This window comes from Nannobrachium achirus (assembly GCF_963921795.1).
Source record: "Nannobrachium achirus genome assembly, chromosome: 12".
Lineage (NCBI taxonomy): Eukaryota > Metazoa > Chordata > Actinopteri > Myctophiformes > Myctophidae > Nannobrachium > Nannobrachium achirus.
This window is the reverse complement of record NC_137832.1, coordinates 28524895-28543298: the sequence shown is the minus strand read 5'-3', so window position 1 is coordinate 28543298 and position 18404 is coordinate 28524895. Positions and strand designations below refer to the sequence as shown.

General features: G+C 41.5%; 1 protein-coding gene across 1 annotated transcript in view; it reads right to left on the bottom strand.

The window, feature by feature from the left end:
* Positions 1 to 18404, bottom strand: part of LOC308295500 (leucine-rich repeat transmembrane neuronal protein 4-like) — a gene marked incomplete at both ends in the record, with an annotated part of 55363 nt that overhangs the window by 11666 nt on the left and 25293 nt on the right. The window contains one exon of the mRNA XM_080738551.1: positions 128 to 342. Coding sequence (XP_080594677.1) covers positions 128 to 342 — 215 coding nt within the window. The remainder of the gene's footprint in view (positions 1 to 127; positions 343 to 18404) is intronic.

The following is an 18404-nucleotide window of genomic DNA, read 5'->3' as shown; positions in this document are numbered from 1 at the left end:
CAGTAATAAGGGGCATATGGCACAACATATCCAAGGCTTAAGACCGACGTTAAGCCCACCCCGCAGCCACCTGGTTGAGACAGAGGTTCCTCTCAAAGCCTCGCTGTGTGCTCTGTACACAGCTCACCATTGGAGGGACTGGTGGGTCTGGGGGCAAGGCAGTGTGGGCTCAGGGGGATAGGTGGTGGTGTAGGGGCATCCCGCTGGCCTGGCTGGCACCTCCCCGGTGGTGGTAGGGGGTTCTACGCCCCAGTGGAGGTGCAGTGACAGGTGGGCAGGGCAGTAGTCTGGAACTGACTGCTCACACCGGTACAACGTCAGAGCACTCAGCTGCTGTTGCATCTGGATGGAATAAATAAAGAAAAGAAAGGAATAGAAGGGAAGGGGGAGAGAGAGAGAGAGAGAGAGAGAGAGAGAGAGAGAGAGAGAGAGAGAGAGATGGCCGGCATAGGCATATTAAGTCAGTCAAAAAGGTTCTGTTTGCATAATTTTTAAAAGAGTTTCAGAGTACTCAGAGCTGTTTTTAATTAAACATGTGTGGGAAGGGCACAACAGCACTGACACTAATGCAAGCTAGACCAGTGATACAGCGGGCAGGCCCTCAAGACCTAGAAGCCGGAGTGTTCAGCCAAAGTGATTTATATGCAAGATGAAAGCCGTAAGCTAGAGTGCAAACATATTTTGTGCCCTCTTTTAAATGGAGTCAAGACTCCATTTAGTAGAGAGTGCTTATTACATTACAAGCACTTTGCTGATTCAAGGGGTCCTCCCAGTTTTATGTGCCACTGCGCTCTGAATTATGTCAATTAAATAAAAAATGCTACATCTAGACTTTTGTGATACTGCTAAGACTATCTTGGTATATGTTAATGTTTCATTTGCAAAATATGAATGCACGCATGCATGTTGAAGAGCACACAGTTGTGTATGTGTAACAGATAATGGCACAAATCACATTTGCAATAAGACTCAGCTCTCATACAGTAGGTTTGAAAAAGAGAATCCACGTTTCCTGTGAATTCTCTGTGTTACTGATCGCTTGATCACATGTACTGTTATATTAGATTGAATGAGCAAACAAACAAAAGACTACTGCACCAAGGGAGTTGCAATGCTTTCAAAGTGAATCCATATGAAAGATCACAGACCACTGTGATGTTGACTTCCAATAGGATTTACTGATGCCCCATGAGGCCTTTACCGTACATTTGTCTGCTTGGAATCAGGTTTGTTTTGTTTTCACAATGCCTCCATCCTTATCTTTGAACTTGAGATCATAACTTGGTTCATGTTTTTATTTTCCAGGAATAGTTCCGTTCAGAGCTTTAATAGGAAGTTTACTTGGAGGCACTTGACTGTCTATTTCAGCAGCTGAACTTCACATCTCAGCAAGTAAATGCACTATTCATGAACAACAATGCCCTGAATGCAAAATGAGCTCAGTAGGAGGTCTGCATCTGAAAGCTTGCTGCACAAATTGCCTGTAGAAAGGCTACATTGAGAACAAATTGTCTCTAATTAGCAAAATAAGGAGAGGCAAACATATTGACGGACACTTTTAAATTAGCTCATGGCTGGTTGGTTGAACAAATAACCCTTCTCACTCTTTGAATGACTGTGATTGGTAGGGACTACAGCTTAAACAGCACATGCATAAAATGTACTCAAATGTCTGTCCTTATCCAAACTCTATTGAGGCTGCTGAGACCAAAAAGGCTTAATGTCTGCTTACGTGATTGTTCTGTTATGATAATAAATAGATATTACAGACAGATGTGGTACAATCATCATATGACAAGCAGGTTTTAGGTGAGGGAGTGTCATCTGTCAAAATTCTCAAAGGAGAAGGGAAGTCATGGTCTAAATCACAAAGAACACCAGGTATTATTCCCTTTTATACTCTTGCAACCTACTCACTACCACTATGCAGCTTGTTTAAGTTTCTAGCCTCCTTAAAGGTCCTGTGCACACGTACACACATGCACACACATGCACACACATGCACATGCACGTGCACACACACACACACACACACACACACACACACACACACACACACACACACACACACACACAGGTTTGCAATTGCTACTTTGTGGGGACATTACACATAGTCTACTATCTTTGTGGGGACACTCCATTCATTTTTAACCCTAACCCTAACCCTAACCCTAACCCTAACCCTTAACCTAACCCCTAAACACCTTGTGGGGACATATTAATTTGTCCCCACTTGGTTTTTTCCTCCGATTGTACTATCTTTGTGGGGACATGAGGTCCCCACAAAGTAGCAATTCCCTGTCCCCCCCCCCCCCCCCCCCCCCCCCCCCCCACACACACACACACACACACACACACACACACACACACACACACACAATGTCCCTGGGAAGTATAGTGATAAAATGGTTTTAACTATGATCATAATTTATCATGGTTTGACGTTTTTTTACTGCCACCTCCTCAAGCATTCATGGCCAACACTGTCACCAGCACAATGTCCTCCCACCTTTCACTTCACAAACTAACGCTCATTTTGCACTTACAATATAGAAGACACTCACTTGAATTAAAGTACAATCTCTGTTTCAGGTGGGGGTGTAATGTTATAAGAATAAATGTGAATGTTATTTCTAGGAACTCTGCTATGAAGTTTATGTGTACATCTGTCTCCTGGCTCGACAGAGGGAACTAATATGTTAAGCATTTCATTGGTACTGTAGGTATACACAGTATAGTTCAATTGAATTACACTAGCAATATTGAGCTGCACTAATAATCGATCATCAACCATTTGCAAGGCTGAAGGCAAAACTCTCTTGGAAAGTCAGCCATTTCTTTAAGCTTATACCTTTATGGAGTAACTAGCCAGGCATTTTCTATACACTTCAAAGCTGTAAACAATAGAGAAAAGATCTCTATTTCTTGTTACATGAGTTTGCTTGTTACAAATGTAAAACAGCTATTCTCTAAAGTGTTTTGGTTCACCAGCATTCACAGGAGTTGTGCAATCATTAAGGGTACTAGACACAGTGGCGTAGTGACCTGAATTTGAAGTCGGTTCTCGAAATACGTGAACTACATACATACAGATGTTCGTATACAGACATTTTGCACATTTATTGTAAGATAATGCACATAATAATGAGCATCTTTGCAATAATTTCTGTCACTCTAAACAGCATACCGCTATAAGGTTTAAAAGTACGAATATTCAACCCAGAATTCAACCAATTGGCAAAACCAGATATTTAAACATCAGCAGCAGACATCATGTACTGTATACTATATATGCAGGAAATACACAAAAGGGAATTTATTTTTTGCAGCATAACTAACCAGAATCCCCCCTCTCCCCATCATAGATAAGGGATTGCAGACATGCAACCAAAGGCATAGAGAAAGAAGAGACATCATGTGAGTGACTGAGCCACCAGTATCCCTTAACCACATAGCTTCCTTCACACTGGGCAGATTGCTCTTTTCCTCTATTTCAGCAAGACTACTCAATTTAAACATGCCTTTTTCTTATTTCAAAATAGGATTAAGCTTTTGACCGTGTAAAGAATAAAATAACATATGATTTTTGGGCCAAACTATTGAAGCAAGCATCCAGGTTTAATCAAGAATATTGGAAAAGAGCTGGCTGTTATGGTTGAAGCTCTAGGAGAGAGATGACTCACTGGCTAGTAGAGTCTGGATAGCAGCCAACAGCACTACACTGCTTTAGGGCTGAACACTGCAAACAGTGGCAACTTCAGCATCTTCCTTTAGGAAGTATTCTCCTATCTGTATCTACAGTACTACTGAACTACTCAAATTGGATATAAAAGGAACACATATCTCTTGGATGCAATGACTTAACCCTCAATAAAATTCAAAAGCATCCGTTAATCTTTTGTCAACATGTCATTGTGGTTAGTGTCATGTACACAGCAAACTGCTCATTGCAATTGTTTATTTCACCTAATGTAATATTAATTCATATAATAAACCTGGGGTATCAATGTGCTATGGTAGCAATATTGCATCATCTTCCAAATTTGCAGTACTAGTTATTTGCCCGTGGTTGTGTTGTGTACTGAGTTGAAAGTATTGGCTCGCAGGATGTCAGTCATCTCCAAATGTGGGCACTGTTTCACCCGTTTATGCCTATATATGGTGTTCTGTGATGTCAGTCATCTCCAAATAAATGTGGTCACTGTTTCAGCATGCAGGTACTGTATATCAGATTTGGGCACTGTTTAGTATCAGTGATGTCAGTCAAGAAGTCATCTCCAAATGTGGGCACGTTTAGTATCAGTGATGTCAGTTATCTCCGAATGTGGGCTGACAGTGATGTCAGTAATCTCCAAATTTGGGCATTGTTTCAGCATGATGCTGATGGATTAATATTATTTAATATAATATTAATATAGTGTGTAGTGTGTACCAATGTGTGTATAATGGTCAAATATCTTAATTCTTTGATTGTGCTGTTTGCCACCCTGTGTTCCAAAACAAACCCTGTTGTTTTAACTTTGTTGTTCCTACAGCCTGGGTGATTTTGGTGGGTGATTTTGTTGTACTGTACTTGCATACTGTACAATTTGAACTCTGAACTGTTCTTTCAATTACAACTAACAGAAAACGGAATTACACTGGTGTGGACTCATTTCTTGTGTGCGAGTACTTTAATATTTTGGGGGAAAACTGTCTATATGGAATATAATAATCCTTCCATCAGAGGCTGTTACCATGGTTCTTCCTATCGCCAAAATAAAATGCCTGGGTTTCCGAGGCTACCATGGTGGCAACACTGTTTAGTTAGTATCAGTGATGTCAGCATGTAAACAGACAGACATTCCGTAAATTAATAGTTAGATATTAAACCACTATTATCTGCATGTCCCTCGTGAGTTGTAGCCCCCTTGGCACATATACTGTAGTTCTCTTTTGAAAACGAATGATGTAGAATTGAGGCTAATACTAATTGCATTACATCTGTTATCAGCATTACTCCTTCAGTGCACAAATCTCTCAGTAAATAGAAATAAATAAAATCATTTACAGTATGTGTATTCTGCGTGGTCTGAGTTTTGCAGAATTTTACCAACTAGAAGCCCGGGCGGCCCAGCGTCTAGTCGGCGACCTGGCCAACTCGGAACAATGTAAATAGGGAATGAATGCCCCGCCCTTTAGGACCCGTTTTGACCATCTGTCTGCCTGTGTCCATTTATGCCCATATATGGAGATATCTGTATCTGTCTGTCTGTCTGTCTGTCGGCGTCCATTTTATGTCCATATATGGAGATCACTGCAGTTATAGTTCTGGGTCCATTTTATGCCCAGATATGGAGATATCTGTCTATCTGCGTCCATTTTATGCCCATATATGGAGTATCTGTCTGTGCCTCCAACTGTGTTGCAGACACAGTGCCGGTTCCCCCTTTAATGCAAACCTCATTATACCTGTTGTCATAGGACCCGTTTTGAACATCTGTTTGCCTGTGTCCATTTATGCCCATATATGGAGATATCTGTATCTGTCTGTCTGCGTCCATTTTATGCCCATATATGGAGATCTTTGACCATCTGTTTGCCTCTGTCCATTTATGTCCATATATGGAGATATCTGTATCTGTCTGTCTGCAATCCATTTTATGCCCATATATGGGGGCATTCATTTTATGCCCATATATGGAGAACGCGCGTGCCCGTGGGACGAACGGTTCTCGAGATACGCGGATTACATACATAATACATACACACTCACAGAGATTTTTTGTTGACTCATGTGGCGTACGTGATGTCAGAGCCTTTTATGAAGTGATGTCACAATGAGTCAGAGCTTTCGCCGATTTCCTCCGGAACAGCCTGATGTCAACAATCAACCCCGCATAAGGAGATTCCGAACGTTTCTCGCCGGTTCGGGAAAACCGCGCGTCGGGTCGGGTCGAGACCCGGCACTGCACTCCGTGCCGCGGCGGGGAACGCGCGTGCCGAATCTGAAGCCGGTGGGACGAACGGTTCTCGAGATACGCGGATTACAGACACACAGAGACTTCTCGCATTTATAGATAGATGAAACCCTCAATCAATCCACTCCACAAATGAATGCTTTACCACACCAGCTGGCAGGCACGTGCACACACTTGCGCCCTGGCCTGCCCTTTTATCCGTCTGTAAAAAGTGCCCTCTCCAGACCATGAATTCAGTTTTTACTATGGTGAAAGAAATGCAAATGCCCTCATTCCATGCCATACCTGGCAGCGTTCAAGAGAATTGCCTTGTCCAAACTCTCCTGAACTTGAATGCAGCATGTTGAAAGAATCTGTGTATAGATCCATGCTGTACGTCACATCTCCAGTATTGACTTGATTATCCTAACTTCAGTGTGGTATCAAGCACTGAAAATAGCAGACCTCCAAGCTTACAACGTGTCATAGCGCCATGCCTTGTGAGCTTGGAGGTCTGCTATTTTCAACATTTTCACTAAAAGGCCCTTTTAGAAATTTCAGACCCTGCTTCTCTAACATTCTCTGCACCTCCCTGCCAGCTGGTGCCTTGCAATGTCTTATTTATATTTTTGAAAAATATCTAGTATTAGTGGAGGAAAAAATAGGCCGAAAGTTGACCATACCCCTCCCCGGGGTCGAACAAAACGCAACATATTTTTTTCATATCTTTAGGATGTCCCCTTCATGAAATGGATTGTCCCGAGTTTTGCTTTTACTGCAAAAGTCATGAAATTGATCAATTGAGGGACTCATCACATAGGCAAAAAAACGCCTACCCTGAAAGATGGAGTTCCAAGTCAATCCTTTGTCATTTTATACCTGCTGGTTGTTTTTACCTCATACTTGCACAGATGGTCTACACAGGTAATGTCACTACATCCCAAAACAATCAGAATGCTAAAATGTGGTTCTGTTTTGAATCAGAAGCCTTTTATATAAGAAAATGTTCCCCTGTAATATCCTGGTGATATCTTCTATAAGGGGTATAACAAAATCTGACAGTGTTTGTTAATAACTTTTACTTGTCCTCTTCATGAAATGGCTGGTCAGTAGTTGCGAAACCATGACATCATGTTTAAATAATCAAGACAAGTGGCAATCAAGAAATTGTTACAGTACTATTCATAATATATAGCCATTTAACACTTATTGCACACTAATGAATGATTGTTTTAAAGATGATAATAATTAAATATTAGATAATAATATTTTTTACTTTGGTCAATTCTCATCTTCATAGACAAACTCACAGTAACAACAACTGGCCAAAAAAAAAAAGATACCAGTTCTGTTCAGAATTGTCTGTTCATCCCGCATCTTCCCACAAAATATTAGAAAATGCTCAATAGTGGGCTCGATAATTTACACAATATTTTCACAGATTTTCTATAGGGAATACACTAATACCCAAAAGAAACCAGAACAAAATTGGTCCACAAGGCACAAGCTGGTATAAAAGGATTGTGTCATTTCTTGTTTATTTTAGTTTACGGTCAATGTACTGTAAATACAGGAGCAATCCCAAAGAGAGACATTGAGGCATGTACTATTTTGACTGCAAAATCCTTATCATAGCAGTAGAGTTGGGTGAGGTCTCTTACTGCTTGGTGCAGGCTATCTTTTGAACAGGACAGGCTGTAGTGATGTAGTCTCATCCTTTAGCATCCAACCATTCCCAACTGGATTCTACAGAAGGGGTTTGGAGACATGATTGTGGCATCATATACTGCACCGTTTGTATAGTTTGGTACAGTACATAGCCTGTTGAACATTCAAAAGTATCCTCAGTGGCTCCCGCAAATGTGAGATTGGCATGTCTGTCATTGATGCAAGAATACAACAGAGCTCTGGAAGACTGGAACACGGCTGGCCCTTTACCTTCTTTTTTAGGCCATATAGAGTGAGGGCATATTGTCTTGCACATGCTGAAGCCTCTGGTAGACTATCTGTCAAGCCAAAGGTTCTCAGACCCTGACCCAATTTATATGTACAGTACTATGGATGTACTTGTGTTGCTCATCTACTAAGTCAGTCAACAACTCCTTGGAACAGCTTCCATTTTCATGCATGCTGGTCATGGGATAGACAACAATACATCCCAGTGTCTGATATTACAAATACATTGGGAGTGGCTTTGTGTGAGAGTCTTCCAGCATGGCATGTATTGACTGGATGCAATACAACAAACAGTCTGTTCAGAATAAGCAAAACAACAGCTTTCAACAAGCCGGAGAAGCACATAAATGAGCTTCAGGGTCTGATAATCTTTTGTAGTAAATTAAAAAAAACTAAAACTACTGACATCCATTTCATGAAGAGGACAAGTCAAATTTATGAATAAACACTGTCAGGTTTTGTTCTGCTACCCCTTATAGAAGATCATCACCATGATTACAGGGGAACATTCCTTAGAAATGTAATTTCCGCCTATAGAAAGTCCTTATATAAAAGGTTGCAGATTCAAAACAGAACCACATTTTTGCATTCTGATTGTTCTGGGATGTAAGGACACTACCTGTATACCATATGTACAAGTATGGGGTAAAAACAACCAGCAGGTAGAAAATGACAAAGGATTGACTTGGAACTCCATCTTTCAGGATAGGCGTTTTTTTGCCTATGTGGTGAGTCCCTTTATGGCTCAATTTCATGACTTTTGCAGTAAAAGTAAAACTCTGGACAATCCATTTCATGAAGGGGACATCCTAAAGATTTGAAAAAACTATGTTGCGTTTTGTTCTACCCCGGGGAGGGGTATCTCAAAAACTAAGGCTCTTTTTTGGGTTTTCTCCTCCACTATATAGATGTATTGTAGGGGCTTTTAAGCCGTGACATCATTTTGTAGGCAGAGGAGAATCTGCCCCCAGAACATTTTCTGTCCCTCGCTATTTCAAAAAACAACGACTAAAAAATAACGACTAAAGTATAATTCTAACACTTTCCTTTCAACAACAAAGAGAAGAAAAATGTGTAAATAGTAAAAATAGTAAAAAGATTCACGGAAACTGGGGGCAGTAATTCTCCTCTGCCTACAAAATGATGTCATACTTAACAGCCCCATACTGTACATCACAGTGACAGAACCACAAAGCACCCATCAGTAAACTAGGCACAGTACACAAAGCTGGGCACTGCACTTCCTTGGGTCGTCAGCAATACGCTTGTAATGTGTGAGCTGAAGTCGAGATGGATGAGCAGTTTGTGAGATACAAGTCCATTTAGAGCGGGGCTGGTTCTGAAGAATCGCTCATCCAATCAACTTCACCCTTGACACGCCGCCGTTGGTCCTCAGCAATTATACACCCGCCAAGTGAAATGGATCGGATGAACGGTTTTCCAGCAATTCAAAGGACAGACATTCCATATTCCACAAATTTATGGACAGATGCAGCCTTTAAATTTGAGAACTCAGATAATTGCACACGGTAACTACGGATCCCAGGGAAGACTTGAATAGGGCACTTATGACACTGCATGCTGCCATTAACTCAATTTCCTGCGCTATTACCTTTTTATATTGCTTATAAAAGCAGTCACTTAAGTTGTTCTTCTTTATGGCTGCTGTGAATTTGGGTCAAGTTGCACCTAAAGGTTTCTCTGAGACTTACAGTACGTGACAGACAGCTGCTTTGTGCCAGCATGCCTCAGATTGGCACATTAAAAGGACCATTTCCCTCAATACATCTCAACTGAATTTTGTCACAGCCTTCAGAGTAAATGATTCTTCAACAGAGACTTAAGTCCCAGCAGTATCCCTCAGCGAGGACCCAAGGTCATGCGATTATTATTATTACCCTCTTGCATTGACACAGAGCTGTATTCAAAGCATTTTGATACATGCCAATTGCAGTATGCTGGTACATACCGTGGTTACTTGTTGAATAAATGAAATAATAGAAAAACTCTATATACTATTATTTCTTTAAAAAAGATGTATTGACCACAAATGCTATAAGAATGCTATTTAATAACATGTTTAGGTTTGGTGTATAGAGCAAGGAAGGAGGAGGCACGCATACCGTCTTAAGCTCCCTGTAGGTAAGATTTATTTTTTGGCAACGTTTCGACCCCATATGGGTCTTTGTCAGGCATTTTGCAGAATTTTGCAAGAGGTGTGTGCTTATTTGACTTCTAGGTTTGGTGTATGCCTGGTATCCTAGTTACTTTGTAGCACTTAACTGTTTTTCTTTGCACTCTACTTCTACAACGTAACCATTTTCCTATTTTGGCATGGCTTCTTGTCATTTACCCTAATCTCGCTCTCTGGACAAGAGCACCTGCTTTATGCCAAAATTCGAATTGCAACTTTACATGGAGAAGTGTCCTCTTGGCAATATCTTGGGGGGAGAATGCATTCAAACTAGTTTGTATTTAAACACATATTAACTGTCAAGATGAAATGTCAGTTGTGTGATAGCATGTGCAGAGTAACTCAACGGGGTGTGTGTGGGTGTGTGCGTGCACGCGTGCGTGCATGCGTGCGTGCGTGTGTGTGTGTGTGTAATGCCCCTTTAAAAACATCCTTGGCCCTGGCTGCGCTGCTGCTCTCCGTCAGCTGGATAATTCACTCAGCGGTCAACACCGCAGCGAGAGAGAGAGTGAGCACAGACAGGCCTCTATTATCATGGCTGGCTATTAAGCTACACACCCATGGATGCTGAATGGCATGCTAATGGCCGCAAAGACCACTTCTATGTAGAACCTTCGCTTTGCATGGTTGAATAGCAGAGTGGGAATGAAAGATGTGAGAATTTCTTTAGGAGAAAAAAAAAAGAAAAAAAAAAAACACGCCAAGAATCTTTTTAAACATACTTTCAAATCATCACTGTCAGTCAGGCAGAAACCTTGTATCTCCAGTTTCTCAAATTTGTATGTTTTTTCCTAAATTAAAGCCCTACTTCATCATACAAAAGTGTCGGGCAAAAGTAGTGAAAATAGCAGATCTACAAGCACGCAATGCCTCGCGATGCGAGGCGTTGTGTGCTTGTAGATCGGCTATTTTCACTATTTTAAATCGCTTTTAAAATAATAACAAAAGAAAGGAAGGTTTTGGACATACAAGGTTTCCACCCGACAACGACGAAATGCAGCACAACGTTGCAGTGGAGGGCAATAGGAACAGATAGAAATACATGAACTTGTAGATGGTAAGAGCTGATCAGGACATTTAATTTGGAAAAAACATGTACAAATACTACATGATGCAATGGCAGACTGACGGACGAGCTCTCGTTTAAGTCATTTGCTTCTGATTGACAGATTTCAAAGGTGTAGGCAAGACCACAATATGTTGTGTGAGAGATCCATTCAGAATGATGCTCTTATATTCGTCGTCAAAATAACATAATCCTTCAGCTGGGGGAGGTTTATCTATCCCTAACGCCACTCATCCTATTTGCTGCTCTACAATGTTGGCACTTTATGCTAAGACTTCTTATTTACTGGATGGATCTTCTATGAGTCACTATAGACTCTCTTCCCATGTACGGAGAGATACCACGAGACTTGATTATAGAAAGCAAGGAGGGTGAATGTATTTTCTTTCTCTACATGGATGGATCCAGCATGTTATGGATTGATCCATGTATGAGCAGAGAGAAAAGACATGCGGTATGTGCAGAATTGTACGATTCACTCTCCAGCTCTCCCTCAATTACTGTTTTTCCTGCGTTTACACACCCACTCACTCCCCTGAGCACGCACGCACGCACACGCACGCACGCACGCACGCACGCACGCACGCACGCACGCACGCACGCACGCACGCACGCACACACGCACACACACACACACGGCAATGCTGACTGCCAAAACGCTCATTAAATACCTTGATCCTCAGAATTTTGATAATTATGTCATTTCTAAGGTCACAGAGGTACATAGATATTTATTCATAGCTTCATTCATTTATGGAACAAACAAGAAGGATAATACTGCAGATCTTGCTGCAATTCCAACTATCTTTAGTACATGATAAAACATTCACTACGCTGTTATTTCTTTTCACATGAATGCGGACTGACAGTGATCTTATTTTTTATCATAACCCAGATGGTGAATTGTCCTGGCCCACAGTTTTTAACATAAACGTGTTGCACTTTAAATAATGAGGAATCAAACCTTGTTGCATGTGTAGTCAAAGAACTACCGGTAATAGGCATAATAAGGCATAATATAAGTATAACACTGTACATAATGTGACAGATATGAGCCAAGAATGTAGTATATAATATAATAATGTAGTATATGTAGTAGTATAGTTTTTCATATCATACTGATACTGTATATGTCCAGATTATCCTTTGATTTAACCATTTAACAGAACTTTTACATGGATGTACTTGATGTTTTAGTTATGTAATGCTGGATAGGAAGAAATCTTTCTCTGCTAGCAGAGAATGACAGAACAAAGCCAAAATGATCAAACTCATGTATTGAGCTGATGAAACACTCATGTTCAATAGGATCATAAGACACCACAAAGGATTTCTTTGACTTAATTTAATCTTCAATTTCTCATAAAAACCCAAAGTATCCTAGGACGACAGAGGCTGTCAGATATACTAAGAGACAGAATAAAGGCACTTTCTTGCAACAGACTCAGATTTCATTTTTTAACATTTTTATCAGCTTTGCAAAATAAGATTTCAAGCTAATGCTGCAAATTACATAATTTCTGAAGTGCAATAATTCATAGTTCATAACATCCACACCTTCAAACAAATATCTAGATTCAAGTTGTTTATTTTTATAAGTATAGAAAGTTATTGCGGTGACAGGCCATTGTGGTGATAAAGAATTTCACCCAGACCATTGATTGAATATCATGCAAGTCTAACCTACACAACATTAAGATCTAGATGTCCTGTGTGTAGTCTGCCGCTGTTGTGGTCTGGGGACATAATTATTTCTTACCGTGGTGCTTTGATTGATTATGCGACCATTGCACACGTTGTGACATGGTGCAATGGCTGTATGAAATTCAGGAATAGCCTACACCTAACAAGGAGGACTTCTACAACAAAGGGGCATGCTTCGTCTACAAATAAGGCAAGTGCCAACTTTATATTTAGATTTTATCTAATATGTCCCTTGATTACACTTTGCTAGCCGAAATAGAATGGCTTTTTGATGGATTAGCCGTGAAATTTCTATTATTGTATTATGATCTGAGACATAATATTATGTTTATAAACATGAGCCCGCCACCCCTCCTTCTTGGACGGCGCCGTTGTTTTTTCGATCCCCCGGTCGTTAGCTCACCATGGCATGAATATCTGGATCTCCATTGGCATAGAGTGGCGGTTTTGGCCGAGGCGTCTTCTCCCCGTGCGTTTCGCGTGCGCGATCCGTGCGCATATAATCCAAGCATATGGTCCAGGTATGACTGAACGGTCGATGTGAGCATTTTCGCTAGCTTAGCCCTTAGCACTCTAGCTATGCTAATATTATCGTCTAAACAGTAAATGGATGGCTTCTGGGAAGCTTTAGCAGGGAAAGGACCTGACGTCACTTCCGGTTCATGTCAGAGCAGCCATGAGCTATCGATGGACGAGCGGTGACTAGGGAAGGTTAGACGATGGCCGATTTTCGGATAAAAATCATTTATTTCGTTTTTAATGACCCAGTACGGTAAAAGACGACGCGGCTGAGACATCCTTGCTCAGATGTCCGGTATATTCCGGTTTTAATATTAAGTGGCTCCCCGTGGCTTGGAAAGGGTTAAGTCGGACTGACTTTGCACTTTGGAGGCGTATTTGTTGATTTGTGTTTCAACTATTGAAGGCTAGGTTATACACTGTATGTGATTATCCATGCATAATATGAACTTTGGCTGCTGCATGAATGATTCTATGTGTGACGTGCCTCATACAGTAGATCCCTTTATCCCAGGCAAACGTTTCATTGTTATCGGATCCGTGAGTTGATCCTTTAATTCCCTTATCAATGTCCAATGTGGGGTTGATCTGTGGTAATAATGCTCAAAATATATTTTAGTAGCGGAGCAATTACTAATCTAATTAAAGCAAATTAATATAGTACAAATAAACTAATATAGAGCAAATTAATTTACAAAGACCCCAGAATTCTCCCATGAGCAAGAACTTAGTGATGGTGACAAGGAACAACTTCAGTTTTAACGAAAATAAACCTCAAACAGAACATGTTTTGACCAGTTATGAGTTGAGAGACGGTTAGAAATCAATCCAGAGGCTTGGTGCTGTAGTATTAAATGGATGAGAGGTGCATAGGGGGCTAAAAGAAGGAATAGGAAGAGTGAGTGGCTTCCCAGACTGTCAGGCTAGTTCTGTTTAAGAGTGAATGCTGAGGGGGGAAACATGAAGTTGAGACAGACAGAAAGGCCAAGGTGGGCAATCTCTGGCTGAGACGGCTGAACTGGAAAAGGGCAAGAGCTGCGTGGGAGCAGACTGGATGTTGAAGCTGGATCTAGCGTAGGTCGATGGTTAGCTCCATATTTTATCAGCAGTGTTCTTTGCCGCTATTTTCTGTTTGTTTTCATATTTAAAAAAATATAAATGTATGTTTGTAGACCAAACACATTTAAAAGTGGTCATTTTCAAGGACACATGAGGACTTTCTGAGACCATGAGGAAACATATTGATCTGCATTTTAAGCCAGCCAAGCAGCCTGTCAAAAGATCAAAACAGATCCATAAAAAAACTCCAATATGGCTATTAGTCTGTGATAGACAGATATGGCTAGTTGATTCCAAACGTATTGAACTATGCATATTCCTGTATGGGTTGTATATATACAGTAGTGTCTGATTGATGGTACACTGTACCCAACCATCAATAAACTGGTTGATGAAAACATGCAAACGGTGCTGATGATGGTCTGAGGATGATGGTTCGAGGTAAGCTTTTCATCACTTTGGGCCCTTTTTTTGGGCGAAGTTACTATACCCACTATTTGGGGATTTAGCATGGTGCACAGGGCGTTCTCGAACTTCTCGTGCAAAAGTTGCTATCTTACAAACACCAGCCTTATCCCTAAAACACCTGCGCTATGCGTTACATTAGGCATAGGTGTGGTTTGGGCGTTACATTAATAAAACCAATGGGGGCGTGTTTTCTCCTCTGGGTCATCAGTGCCCGTACCCTAGGTAGGGTTGGCAAAATGGCCTTTCTGTGTGGAGTTTGCGTGGTCTCCCTGTGTCCCCATGGGTAGGTACCCTCACAAAAAACATGCAGTAATCCTGGTCTCTGTAATGCTTCCCCCTGGCCAGCTGGTACGCCTGATGGAGGGGAAAGGAACTGGTTGGAATAATGTGTTCCTTCCACACGCTACGTCCAAACCAGGGAAACTCCCCCCTGTCAGGTGAAAAGAAGTGGCTTGGACACCTCATGCACTGAAGGAAGCATGAGGTCAGTCCGTTGCCCTTCCCAGTTTGGCAGAGGGAGTGTAGCTCCCATGATTACATTAAACATTTGACACTGGGTGAAAAAAATGGGTTACAAAAATCATGGGATAAAAATTTGATTAAAAAAATAAATAAATAAATAAAAAAGAATAAGGCAAGGATACAAGTGGCCAAAATGAATTTTGGTGGCTGGGATCTCCCTGGCTAGTAGACTGTGCATGTCTGGGGGAGGGGATCCATACTAATGTCATGACAAGACTAGGGATGGGACGATATGAACATTTCTTATCACGATTATTGCGACCAAAGAAATCACGATTTACGATAATGACGCGATAATCAAAATATCCCCAACATCTATTATCCTGGGGCGGAACATTTGCGACGCGTTGTGAGCTTGTAGATCGGCTCTTTTTTGGCAAAGAGATTTGGTAGAGAGTGAAAAAAAGACTGTATCAAGTACGTATATTATAAGTACCTTTTACCAATAGAGGGTTTAAGTGGTACCGGGAATGCAGCTCGGTAAATAAAAGGTGAGTTGATGCATGACAGAGGACGATTTCACGATAAATCAAATCTCCACGATACGATTATCGTGGGTGTTTTTTATCGCGAAAAACGATAATATCGCGTATCGTTCCATCCCTATAAGACAGATGGTGTTTGAAAGTTTGCATATGGAGTAAATCCCTCTGATATACAGGAAATGTCATACTGAGAGGCAGAATGTTGTGGTGCCATCGCTCCTACCACACTCCTGTCCAGTTTCCATGGTGATAACTCTAAAGAATGAGCTGTATGTCTAACTCTTAACACTGTGGAGGATTACATGCTTCTGTGTGTGTGTGTGTGTGTGTGTGTGTGTGTGTGTGTGTGTGTGTGTGTGTGTGTATGTGTGTGTGTGTGTGTGTGTGTGTGTGTGTGTGCGTGTGTGCGTGTGTGCGTGCGTGTGACACAAATGATGGTTTGTGCACCTTTATCTTTCTTTGAACCTTTTGTTTATGTGCCGATGTGAACTCTAATCGTACTGCCTACACATTAAATGAGCTATCTCTCTTTCTCTAACACACACACACACACACACGCCCCACACACACACACACACACACACTTTCTTTTCAGCATTTTTTTATTTTTTATTTTTGTCATCTCTATTGTGCTTTGGTTGGAGAGCCAACATTTCTGCAGGAAAACGATTGGCAGAGCAGAATATTCAATACAATGAACTATGGAACTACGGAACAGGGGAAAGAAATCTCAGATTTGGTTTATCCCCATTCAATTTCATTGTTGCTTTCAAACGAAGCCAGAGGATGGTCATCTGTTTAAGTGATACAGTCTGAGACAGCCCCTGAACCTGAACAGGCTTGTCCAATATTGATGTAGCCGAAAATGTAAGGCGACAAGAGATGAACTGCAGCCAGCTGTTGGCCTCCTATGATATTACCACAGAGGAATGGGTCTGTACTCGCAGGATCTGGTTGATATATGAAGGCTGAGGCCCCGCAAAGATTTGTCTGCGGTGATGAGGTGTGAATATTTGCAGCAGGATAAAGCACAACTCAAGTGAAGCTGCGTGAGCTCCAATCCATGATATGATTTCTGTAGCACGAAAGGGACATTATCGCTTTATATCTCCCCCGCCCCATCAAAACAAAGGGCAAAGATGTTGCTGTATAGCTTATTATTTAACAAGTTGAGAAATTGCCGTCCCGGCTCCCGGGGGTAGTGTCACACGCTTTAAGGATTGCTGCGTTGCCAAGCAGGCAGGGGCTGAATTAAAACAGCGCTTCTACAAAATGAGCAATTCTGCCATGGTGTTGTCAACAGGTAACTGAGTAAGTGTTCTAATCTGAGGATTGATCCTGCAAACGGAACACTGTGGATGGCGCTGAGAAATCTCTCGCGACTCTGCCTTCATCACTCCACTCTGTCTTTCTCTCTGACTCTCTCTTTGCATTTCATCCCTCCTAACTAGCACCTCTTCAGCCACAGCACTTTGACGTACACCACATTATTAAGATGAATGAATCTCGTCCATGTGACTTCTTGCCTCATTCAACCGCAATATATTCCTCACGTGTGTGTGCTGTGCAGGTGCCCGCCTAACTGTCACCTTGGTAACTCCAGTTAGTTTGACGGGATCTCTCCGGAGGTCACCTTGAAGATCCGAGGGACACGTCAATGTGTCGCAAAAACGTTTTGTTAGCCTGACAAATCTGCTGCAGTGACGCAGTTATTTTTTTTTTCCATTGGCCGTCATCACTTCTGCAGCACTGCAAGATGCACTGTCTATGTAATAAATGTAATAAATCACATAAGATAAACAAGCCAAAAAGGAAGGAAGGGAACATGCAAGGTCAGCAACCTGGATGTCTTCTGAACAGATCCATTGGAAACAACTGATATGAAGAGATATGTGGAAAGAGAAGGGGTGAAACATCATGCCAGCATAGCTCTGCATGTTCTGCAGTGATATAAGAAAGCTGTCTGGCTTTTGGTTGGTGAAACACTACCCTACATCTGTTCCTAAAGCCCTGCAGGATTTGGGGCAGTAAATGTAATTCATTACAAGACCCAATGGTTCGATTTGGCCTCAGTTTGATTATTTAGCACTGTTCTCAATGGGGAATAAACCACACAAGCAGATTAAGGGTTGAACATTAATCTCCTTTGTTGAGCAATCACATTCACAGCAATTTACACTGAAAGGGCTCTTCTGGATTGATAGTACTACACTCATTTTGACTGTGAGAAAAATGCAAGACAGATGACCTGTTTGTGTGTGTGTGTGTGTGTGTGTGTGTGTGTGTGTGTGTGTGTGTGTGTGTGTGTGTGTGTGTGTGTGTGTGTGTGTGTGTGTGCGCGCGCGTGCGTGCGTGTGTGCATGCGTGTGAGTACAGTATGTGTATGTGTGTGTCTGTGAGTATGTGCGAGCATGCGTGTATGTGCTCTTATTAATCTTTGTGAGAACCAAATTTATCTCACAAGGATGAGAAAAATGAGAATTGCAGAAAGT